The 10,862-nt window shown below is 52.0% G+C and overlaps 1 protein-coding gene across 1 annotated transcript in view; it reads right to left on the bottom strand.

Moving 5' to 3' along the window:
* GRIN2D (glutamate ionotropic receptor NMDA type subunit 2D) overlaps nucleotides 1-10,862 on the bottom strand; it is a 50,342-nt gene that overhangs the window by 38,835 nt on the left and 645 nt on the right. The window contains exons 2-3 of the mRNA XM_017863625.1: nucleotides 10,678-10,857; nucleotides 6,252-6,871 (exon numbers count right to left, since the gene is read on the bottom strand). Coding sequence (XP_017719114.1) covers nucleotides 6,252-6,871; nucleotides 10,678-10,857 — 800 coding nt within the window. The remainder of the gene's footprint in view (nucleotides 1-6,251; nucleotides 6,872-10,677; nucleotides 10,858-10,862) is intronic.

Genomic DNA, 10,862 nt, shown 5'->3' with positions numbered 1-10,862 from the left:
AAAAAAAAAAAAAAAAAAAAAAAAGACTGAGCTCAAACGTCTCCTCCTCCGGGTAGAAGTGCCCAGGGCCGGGGATGGCAGGGGGTGTCCTTGGACTCCTTGATATCTTCACCTTGATATCTTCACAATGCAACATTGCTCTGTATACTCTGACTGCCTCTCCTGTCATCCACCCAGTCACTGGACTAGACTCTCAGCTGCCTTCTTCCCACCCCCTCCCCAGCCCATCTGTCCCCAAGTCTCCTTCTTCCTGGCCTGGGGCTCTCTCTGCTCTGTCTTCTTCTGTGCCTCCCCACAGCCCTCCTAGGCCCTCATCCCAGCCTCCTGCCTGGCCTCCAGCCTCCAATCTCTCTACTCCAGTCTGTTCCCCACCAGGTCCCACAGGCATCTTTCTATACTCAAAACTCATGCTACCCATCTCCTGCTCATAACCCACCCCTGGTTTGCCAGTGCTGTGGAACAGATCCAGGCCTCTCAACCAGGCATTGAAGGCAAAGACCTGGTGCCACCCACCTCCCAGCCTTGTCACTACGACTCCATTTTTTTTTTTTTTTGAGTCAGAGTCTCACTCTGTTGCCCAGGCTGGAGTGCAATAGCATGATCTCGGCTCACTGCAACCTCTGAAGCCCGGGTTCAAGCGGTTATCCTGCCTCAGCCTCCTGAGTACCTGGGATTACAGGCACACACCACCACAACTGGCTAATCTGTGTATTTTTAGTAGAGACGGGGTTTTGCCACGGTGGCCAGGATGGTCTCAATCTCTTGACCACGTGATCCACGCGTCGGCCTCCCAAAGTGCTGGGATTACAGGCGTGAACCACCATGCCGGGCCTGTCACTCTGACTCCTAATTCTGTGGCCTTCATCTGCTCCGAACTATTGTGGTCCCACCATCTGCCCAAGTTTCTCTCCCCTCTGGGTTGTTGCACGTGCTGTTTCCTGACTGGAATACTATTTCCGGTGAGCTCCCCACTACTCTCAGAATCAAGTCCAGGCTGGGCGTGGTGGCTCACGCCTGTAATCCCAGCACTTTGGGAGGCTGAGGGGGGCAGATCACTTGAGGTCAAGAGTTTCAGACCAGCCTGGCCAACACGGTGAAACCCTGTCTCTACTAAAAATACAAAAATTAGCCAGGCATGGTGGTGGGCACCTGTAATCCCAGCTACTTGGGAGACTGAGGCAGGAGAATCACTTAAACCCGGGAGGGAGGTTGAGGTTGCAGTGAGTCAAGATCACGCCACTGCACTCCAGCCAGGGCAATAGAGTGAGACTCTGTCTCAAAATAAATAAATAAATAAATAATGAAGTCCAAACCCCTGCCCCTAGTCTAAAGGCCCTTCACAAGCTGGGCCCTGCAACCCTCTCCATCCACTACTCATACCTTCCTTCCCCTTGCCCACTATGTTCCAGCCACACCAGCATTGCAGGCTCCCAAACAGGCTTCCAAACAGGCAAGCTATGATTTGGATGTCTGTCTGCTGCATAACTCATATTGACATTTACGGCCGGGTGCAGTGGCTCATGTCTGTAACCCCAGCACCTTGGGAGCCTGAGGTGAGCGGATCACCTGAGGTCAGGAGTTTGAGACCAGCCTGGCCAACATGGTGAAACCCCATCTCTACAAAAATACAAAAATTAGCCAGGTGTGGTGGCAGGCACCTGCGGTCCCAGCTGCTCGGGAGGCTGAGGCAGGAGAATAGCTTGAATCCAGGAGGTGGAGGTTGCAATGAGCCTAGATCGCACCACTGCACTCCAGCCTGGGCAACAGAGCGAGACTTCGTCTCAGAAAAAAAAAAAGAAAAAAGAAATTTAATTGCCATTGTGATGGTATTGGGAATTAGGAGGTGGAACCTTTTTTTTTCTTTTTTTAGAGACTGAAGCTTGCTCTGTCACCCAGGCTGGAGTGCAGTGGCGCAATCTCTGCTCACTGCAAGCTCCGCCTCCCAGGTTCATGCCATTCTCCTGCCTCAGCCTCCCTAGCAGCTGGGCCTATAGGCACCCGCCACCACACCGGCTAATTTTTTGTGTTTTTAATGGAGACTGGGTTTCACTGTGTTAGCCAGGATGGTCTCGATCTCCTGACCTTGTGATCTGCCCGCCTCGGCCTCCCAAAGTGCTGGGATTACAGGTATGAGCCACCGCACCCAGCCCTCGGAGGCGAAACCTTTAAGAAGCATTTCGGTCATGCAGGCTCCAGTGCCCTCACAAATGGACTAAGGCTGTTGCTGCAGGAGTGGGTTTGCTTGATCTCCCCCACTTCTCTCTTTGCCCTTCTGCCATGTGATGCCTTCCATCATGTAATGATGCTGAAAGAAGACCCTCCCCAGATGGTGACATCTTGATATTGGACTTCCCAGCCTTCAGAACCAAGAGCCAACAAATTTCTGTGCGTTATAATTACCCATCCTATGATATTCTGTCACAGCAACACAAACAGACTAAGACAAGGCAGTTCCAGCCCCATAGGCTTTGCACCTGCTGTTCCCTCTCCCTTCACTGAGATCTTCCAATGCTTGACTCCTTCACTTTATCCATTTCTTTCTCTTTCTCTGTTTTTTTTTTTTTTTTTTTTTTTTTTTTTTTTTTTAAGACAGAGTCTTGCTCTGTCACTGAGACTGGAGTGCAGTGGTGTGGTCTCGGCTCACTGCAACCTTCGCCTCCCGGGTTCAAGTGATTCTCCTGCCTCAGCCTCCCAAGCAGCTAGGATTACAGGCACTTGTCACCATGCCCAGCTAAGTTTTGTGTTTTTTAGGAGAGACGGCGTTTCCCCATGTTGGCCAGGCTGGTCTCAAACTCCTAACCTCAAGTGATCCATCCACCTCAGCCTCCCAAGGCCCTGAGATTACAGGTGTGAACCACCACACCTTGCCTACCTATTTCTTAAATTTTAATTTTTTAAATTATTTTAGAGACAGGGTCTCACTTTGTTGCACAGGCTGGACTGCAATGAAGAGATCACAATTTCTTATGGCCTCGATCTCCGAAGCTCAAGTGATCCTCCCACCTCAGCCTCCTAAGTAGCTAGGACTATAGGCACACACGACCAAGTTCAGCTAAATTATTTATTTATTTATTTATTTTATTTTATTTTATTTTTTTGAGATGGAGTCTCGCTCTGTCACCCAGGCTAGAGTGCAGTGGCACAAATTGGCTCACTGCCAACTCTGCCTCCCGGGTTCACGCCATTCTCCTGCCTCAGCCTCCAGAGTAGCTGGGACTATAGGTGTCCGCCACCACTCCCGGCTAATTTTTTGTATTTTTAGTAGAGACGGGGTTTCGCCATGTTAGCCAGGATGGTCCAATCTCCTGACCTCGTGATCTGCCCGCCTCAGCCTCCCAACATGCTGGGATTACAGGCGTAAGCCACCATGCCTGGCCAATGCCCAGCTAATTTTTTAATTTTTTGTTGAGATGGAGTTCTCACTATGTTACCCAGGCTGGCCTGGAACTCCTGGCCTCTAGCGATCCTCCTGCCTCAGCCTCCCAAAGTGCTGAGATTACAGGCGTGAGCCACAGTCTGGCTATCCACGTTTTTTAACCTCCAAATTTCACCTATTCAGAAAGGCCTTTCCTGACCACCCCACCTAGCATAGCCCCCTGTGCATTTCTTACCACATTCTCCCGTTTGATTTTCATAGCAGAAGTTATTGCCTGCTTGATATTTCATTTTCTTTACTTATTTGCTCATTGTGTTTCTCTTTTATTAGACTGTAAGCTCTGACAGAGCAAGGACCTTATTTAACACTATATATACCCTGTGCCTAAAGCAATGCTTGGCACATAGTAGACTTTCAATAAAGGGCGTTTCAATCAATAAATGAATCAATGAGCAATTCATCCCTCAGTCACAGCTCAGATATCTCCTCCTAGAAACCTTCCTGACTCCACAGGCTGACTTGTGACTTTTGCACCCTGGTTTGGAAGGCAGACTGAGGCTAATACATTTCCTCTCTTGGGATGACATTTTGCTATGAGATCTGGAAGGATGAGTTGTGACCAGCAAGAGCTGAAGTTATGAGGGAGGAGAAATTCTGGGTAAAGAACTGAACAGCCTCTGGGAGAGGCAAGCCTGAGAAGCAAAGAGAAAGGGACAGCGAGGGAGGAGACGGACAGAGGGAGGGAGGGAGAAAGCATAGAGTAAGAAGGACAGAACCAGCCGGGTGCGGTGGCTCACGCCTGGAATCCCAGCACTTTGGGAGGCCGAAGCAGGCAGATCATTTGAGGTCAGGAGTTCCAGACTGGCCTGACCAACATGGCGTCTCTATTAAAAATACAAAAAAAGTTAGCTGGGCGTGGTGGCACATGCCTGTAACCCCAGCTACTCAGGAGACTGAAGCAGGAGAATCGCTTGAACTCGGGAGGTGGAGGTTTCAGTGAGCCCAGATTGCGGCATTGCACTCCAGCTGGGCAATAGAGTGAGACTCTATCTGAAAGAAAGAAAGAAAGAGAGAGAGAGAGAGAGAGAGAGAGAGAGAGAGAGAAAGGAAAAGAAAAGAAAAGAAGGAAGGAAGGAAGGAAGGAAGGAAGGAAGGAAGGAAGGAAGGAAGGAAGAAAGAGAAAGAAGAAAGAAAGAAAGAAAGAAAGAAAGAAAGAAAGAAAGAAAGAAAGAAAGAAAGAAAGAAAGAAAGAAAGAAAGAAAGAGATAAAAAGAAAGAACCAGAAAGAGCTGAAGGAGTAGCTGGCCCCAGGCTTACTTAGCCTCAATTCCTGGCTTCTCATTCCTCTGTGTGTTTATTTTTCCAATAAACCCCCTTTTCCCTAAGGAAATTCCAATGAGACTCTGCTTCGTGCATCCGAAAATCTCTTGGCTTAGCCAGTGCTTCTCTCCGTGCCCCCGCCGTGCCCGCGTGACCTCCATTACTGCAAGCATCATGCTGCGTTGCCATTATCCCCGTCCCTGTCTGCCACTCTTACAGGACCCTGCGTTCTTTGAAGAATAAGTCCATGGTCTTATTCATCTATGTTCCCAGCGCCCAGCATGAGCCCTAGTTCCTAGCGGGTGCTCAGTAAGTATTTATGAAGAAGGGATGCTTTTCTCACCCTTTTTTTTCCCTGGGGATCCTGATTTCCAACTCACCAGTTCTCAATTCCCCTCTTTTAGGTCTTCTTCCCCACCCATCATCTCTTCCCAAATTCACCTCATCCTCGTTCAGGATTAAAGGTCTCTCTTTTCACAGTTCTGTCACCAAGCTCATCAATTTTTCCACTCCCAGAGCTTCCTATCGTGGAGATGCTGTTTTCCAACAAACTCTGTTCTCCTCTTCTAAAATAATAGTGTGTAAATTGGGCACACACCTGTCCAGCTCGGATTGACATTTCCCAGTCTTCCTTGCAGTTGGCCTAGGCCATGCGCAGCAGTAATAGCCAAATATCTAGCAATCGGCACCGCACAGGCGCTAGCCAATCAGAATGGACGTCTAGCCAGGAATGGAAGTCTAGCCTATGGGAGTGGACGTCTAGCTAATCAGAACAGGCATCTAGCTAATCCCAGCAGACGTCTAGCCAATCAGAATGGACACCACTGTCAACAACCAGTAAGCCAGCCCTGACCATATGACTACCTTCTCAACAGTAAGGTATGAGGTGTGTCCTTTCTGCCTCACTTACTCAAAAGGAAAGTGCTTGCTGTCCACTTCCTCTCTTTTCCCCCTCTCATGAGCTGCAATTCAGACATCCGCACGACCGCTTCGACTATGCAGAGAGGCCAGAGCAACAAGGTGGGAGGACCCTGGGTCCCTGAGTGATCACATGGAGCAGCAGCCTCCTGATAACCAGGAATGCTCATCTCTGGGTTGTTATGTGAAAGAGGAACAAACTTCGACCTCATCCGGGCCACTGGATTGTTGGGTCTTTTTTGCTGCTGAAGTTCAGTTTATAGTCTAGGTATTTAGACTAAATCTAAAATGCTCTCAAGTATAAGATGCACCACAAAGAAGGACAAAAGTGCTGCCAATGGAGCCATGATAAGCCATCAATTATAAGACACATCTCGTTTTCAAATACATTAAAGTGTGAAAAATTATGCGTCTTAGAGTCATGAAATATAGTAATTCACTCACTTTATCTCAGACGCTTTTTCCAAATTACTTGATTTAACCTCAGAAAAGAGACCCAATTGCACCCACTTTACAGAAAAGAAAATTGAGGCTCAAAGAGCGGATGTGAACCATCTGAGCCACTCATTCAGTGACTACTGCAGGTAGTTAGGCTCTGGGAGCCCTCCCACACCCCTCCCATTCCAGCCCCACTCACCTATGCAGACTCTCACCGCGGTGGGTGCGGTTCTGGGCGCGACAGTCGTGGCCGAGCTCAGGAAGGAAACCATAATCACGCAGCAGGGCCTGGGCACCTCTGGCCACTACGGCCACGCCAGCTGCCACTCGCCGAGCCAGGTCATCCCGCCAGCCAGCCGAGCGCACTGCAAACAGTCCGGCAGGAAGGGGGGCGCCTCCTGGCAGAAGAGGGGGCTCACCAGGGGCCCCAGAGCCCCCGCCTCCAGCCAGCTGGGGCCCCACCATGAACCAGACGTAGCCAGACCCAGTGAGGCCAGCCTCCTCAGCTGCGCGGAACACGGGCTCGGCCTCCTCTCGGGCGCAGAAGAGCAGGCGGATCTGCGCGCTGACACTGCGGAGCTGGGCACTGAGCACCGCCTCGCCCGCCCCAGGGTCCAACGTCAGCGCTCCGCGGTGCTCCCAGCCCACCAGACTGCCGTCAGTCAGCACCTCGATGTAGGACAGGAAGGCCCGGTGGCCAGGGGCACGCGTGGTCACGGCTACAAAGGATGTCCAGTCGTACTCCTCCAGCACCTCAAAGATGACCTGAAGCTGTTGCTCGGTGGAGGAGCCCAGCTGCAGGAAGGTGGAGCCCTTCTCCTGCCAGGAGGGAGGAGGATGTCAGGACTCCCGATGTGGGGACCTCATTTCTTAGCAATGAATAAGAGGACCACAGCTCTCAATATGGCAGACTGACTAGATAGGTTCACTAAATCCATCTCCTTTTCCTCCTGGGGCACAGGGCTAGATCTGGATTAGGCTTAGCCACGTGACTGAGTTATTCTAGACTCATCCATAAAACCTTACTTTTTTATTTTTATTTTTTTTATTTTTTTATTTTATTTATTTTTTTTTTTTTGAGACAGAATCTTGCTCTGTCGCCCAGGCTGGTGAGCAGCGGCATGATCTTGGCTCACTGCAACCTCCGCCTGGTGGGTTCAAGTCATTCTCCTGCCGCACCTGGCCTAATAAAACCTTACTCTTTTTTTTTTTTCGAGACGGAGTCTCGCTCTGTCGCCCAGGCTGTAGTGCAGTGGCCGGATCTCAGTTCACTGCAAGCTCCGCCTCCCGGGTTCACGCCATTCTCCTGCCTCAGCATCCCGAGTAGCTGGGATTACAGGTATGCACCACCACGCCCAGCTCATTTTTGTATTTTTATTGTTTTTATTTTTTGAGACGGAGTCTTGCTCTGTTGCCCAGGATGGAGTGCAGTGGCTGGATCTCAGCTCACTGCAGGCTCCACCTCCCGAGTTTATGCCGTTCACCTGCCTCAGCCGCCCGAGTAGCTGGAACTACAGGCGCCTGCCACCTCGCCTGGCTAGTTTTTTGTATTTTTAGTAGAGATGGGGTTTCACCATGTTAGCCAGGATGATCTCGATCTCCTGACCTCGTGATCCGCCCATCTCGGCCTCCCAAAGTGCTGGGATTACAGGCTTGAGCCACCGTGCCCGGCCTGTATTTTTAGTAGAGAAAGGTTTCACCGTGTTGGCCAGGCTGGTCTCAAACTCCTGACCTCAAGTGATCCACCTGCCTCGGCCTCCCAAAGTGGTGGGATTCCAGGCTTGAGCCACTGTGCCCAGCTCATCTTTGTTTTCAATCTTGCATCTTCCAGTCTATTCTCCAAACAGCAGCCAGAGTGATTGTTTCAAAATATTAATTGGATCACATCCCTTCTCAGTTGAAAACCTTCCAGTGATTCCACCTCAGAATCAAAGCCAAAGTCCTCGCCATGGCCCTGCATGACCTGGCTTCTGTTGCTTCTCTGACCTCTCATCTCCTGCCACCCCAATCCCCCAATGTGCTCCAGCTACACTCCCTTCTTGCTCTTCCTCAAATACATCAAGCTCCTTCCTGCTTTAAGGGCTTTGTCCTTAGTTGTTACCTCTCCTGGGGACACTTTTCCCTAGCTCCTCTATGCCAGACCTCCACCTGACACCTCCAGCTCAGATGTCACCGCCTCAGGGAGGCCTCCCCTGACTGCCATCTGTTGAAACTCCATCCTCAGTCATTACAACATCCTGTGTTGATTTCCTCCAGGACTGCCAGATTTTACTATTACTGGTTTTGTGTGTCTCACCATTAAAATGCAAGCTCTATAAGGCAGGGACCTTGTCTCCCTCTTTTTTTTTTTTTTTTTTTTTTTTTTTTTTTTTTGAGACGGAGTCTCGTTCTGTCGCCCAGGCTGGAGTGCAGTGGCACGATCTAGGCTCACTGCAATCTCGGCTCACTGCATCCTCCGCCTCCCAGGTTCAAGCGATTCTCCTGCCTCAGCCTCCTGAGTAGCTGGGATTACAGGCAAGCGCCACCACGCCCGGCTAATGTTCGTATTTTCAGTAGACACGGGGTTTCTCCATGTTGGCCAGGCTGGCCTCAAACTCCTGATCTCAGGTGATTCGCCCGCCTCGGCCTCCCAAAGTGCTGGGATTACAGGCGTATGCCACGGCATCTGGCCGGAAATGAGGTCTTATTGTAACGCAAGGAGAACCTCTTCCTTCAGCAGGTGAAGGTGTGCTGAGGGGACCACATTCCCAGCATTCAATGGGGCACAGATGGAGCTGCGAAGATCACGCTTTCTTCCATCCAGGGGCAGCAAGGGGACTACATTTCCCAGAATGCTATGGGCGTACACTGAGCCGACCACAGTGCCCAGCGGACAATGAAACAGAGCAGACCACACTTCTCAGCAGCAATGAAGGCACGAGGGATCACGTCTTTGAGTATGCCTCGGAAGTGGCAGTTAAGAAATAAGTTTGCCTCCCAGGGTATCTACCTACAAATCTCTGAAAAGTACCATGCCAAGGGGAACAAAAAAGTTGGACAGAGGTCCTTCCCAGAACGCTCTGGACAGGAGGACTAGGAGCCTCTGCATACAATAGTGATGCAGTCACACAGCCGCAGGCCCGCACAGCAGGGAATGGGCAGATTGAATGAAGCTCCACCCACTCAGGTGGCTCCATCGTCTGGGTTGCATTGGCCCCACCTCTGAAGAGGCCCCGCCCCTTTTCAGGCCCCACCTCCTAGCTGATCCATTCTTCTCAATCCACAGGGCAGGCTTCGTCGAATTCTCTCCTTCTCTACCAGAGGTCCGCCACAACTGGCTCCTTCTGTGCCCTTGGGAGTCAGGCCTTTCTCCAGGCTCTGGGCAGCTCCAGCCTCTACCATCCCTTCCCCAGCAGGCTCCTGGCTTTGACTTCTCATTGGCTGGGTCCGTCTCCACCATAAGCCTTCATCCTCCTGCCCATCCTCTGGACTCTAGCTTTCCACACCTCACAGGGGGGTACACCCCTTCTCAAACCCTAGTCTCAGGACCGGTTTTCTCCCTAGACCCACCCCTTTATTGAGGGCTTAGGCCCCGCCCCTACCTGGCCCCGCCCTAACTGGCTAGCCCCGCCCCCTTTCCTGACTCACTCCTTCCCTGACTGGTCTCGCCCTAAACCTCAGTTCCTTGCTTCCTGGTTCTACCCCTTGCCCGTCCTCCTCTCTCTAATGACTGCTCCTCTTTTCCGACTCTTCCACTTAGAAGATGGCTCCTCCATCCCTAGCCTACCTCTACACCTTATGCTCAACCGGCCGAACGCCTCCCCAAACTCTGTCCTTGGTACCTGACACCTCTGATACTTCCTGGCTGCCACCTCTCCACTAGACTTCGCCCCTTTCTTTCTGAACTCCATTTCTTTTCTTTTCTTTTTTTTTTTTTTTGACAGAGTCTTACTGTGTCGCCCAGGCTGGAGTGCAGTGGCACGATCTCGGCTCACTGCAGCCTCCGCCTCCCGGATTTAAGCAATTCTCCTGCCTCGCCCTCCCGAGTAGCTGGGATTACAGACGCCCGCCACAACGCCCGGCTAATTTTTGTATTTTTCATAGAGACGAGGTTTCACCATGTTGGCCAGGCTGGTCTCAAACTCCTGTGCCCTCAAGTGATCCGCCGGCCTCAGCTTTCCAAAGCGCTGGGATTACAGGCGTGAGCCCTCGAGCCCGGGCCCATTCCTTTTCAACTGACTTCTTCTTGCGCTGATCCTAGATCCCACCCCTCCCTCAGATTTTGCCATCTGGGGCTAGTCCCTTTTCGTTACCAGTCCCCAACCCTTCCCTCGGTTCGCCTTTTCCACAGACCTTTACTTACAATGAATGGGCCCACGTCTTCCCTATACTCTGATCATCGAGGACCGGTCTCTTTCTGACCCTAGGCCCAGGTTACCCTATAGACCAACCCGCTCCAAGTCAGCACTGCCTCTTACCTAGCCCTAAGCCCTGCCTGCCATCTGGGCCCGGCTTGTCCCAGATGCGGACCCACAGGACAGTCCCGGCCCCCCCTAGGCCCCGCCCCCGCTGGCTATCCCAGACCCGCCCCTCAGCGACTGTCCCCGCCCCTCCTGTGGCCCCGCCCCGCCCCCGGTCGCGCGCACCTTGGGCGTGAGCACGAGCGCGGCGCCGCCGTGCACGGCCACGATGGGCAGCGAGGTCTGCGCCGACAGGAAGTCGAGGATGGGCGCGACGGCGGGCGCGCGCGAGTCGTCCTCGAAGACCACGCCGTGCACGCGCAGCCCCGACAGCAGGTCGCAGAGCTGCAGCACGAGGCTGCGCGGGNNCG

This window comes from Rhinopithecus bieti, unplaced genomic scaffold (genome assembly GCF_001698545.2).
Source record: "Rhinopithecus bieti isolate Rb0 unplaced genomic scaffold, ASM169854v2 scaffold_70550, whole genome shotgun sequence".
Taxonomy (NCBI): Eukaryota; Metazoa; Chordata; class Mammalia; order Primates; family Cercopithecidae; genus Rhinopithecus; species Rhinopithecus bieti.
The sequence above is the reverse complement of the archived record's forward strand: the minus strand, read 5'-3'. Positions and strand labels throughout refer to the sequence as shown.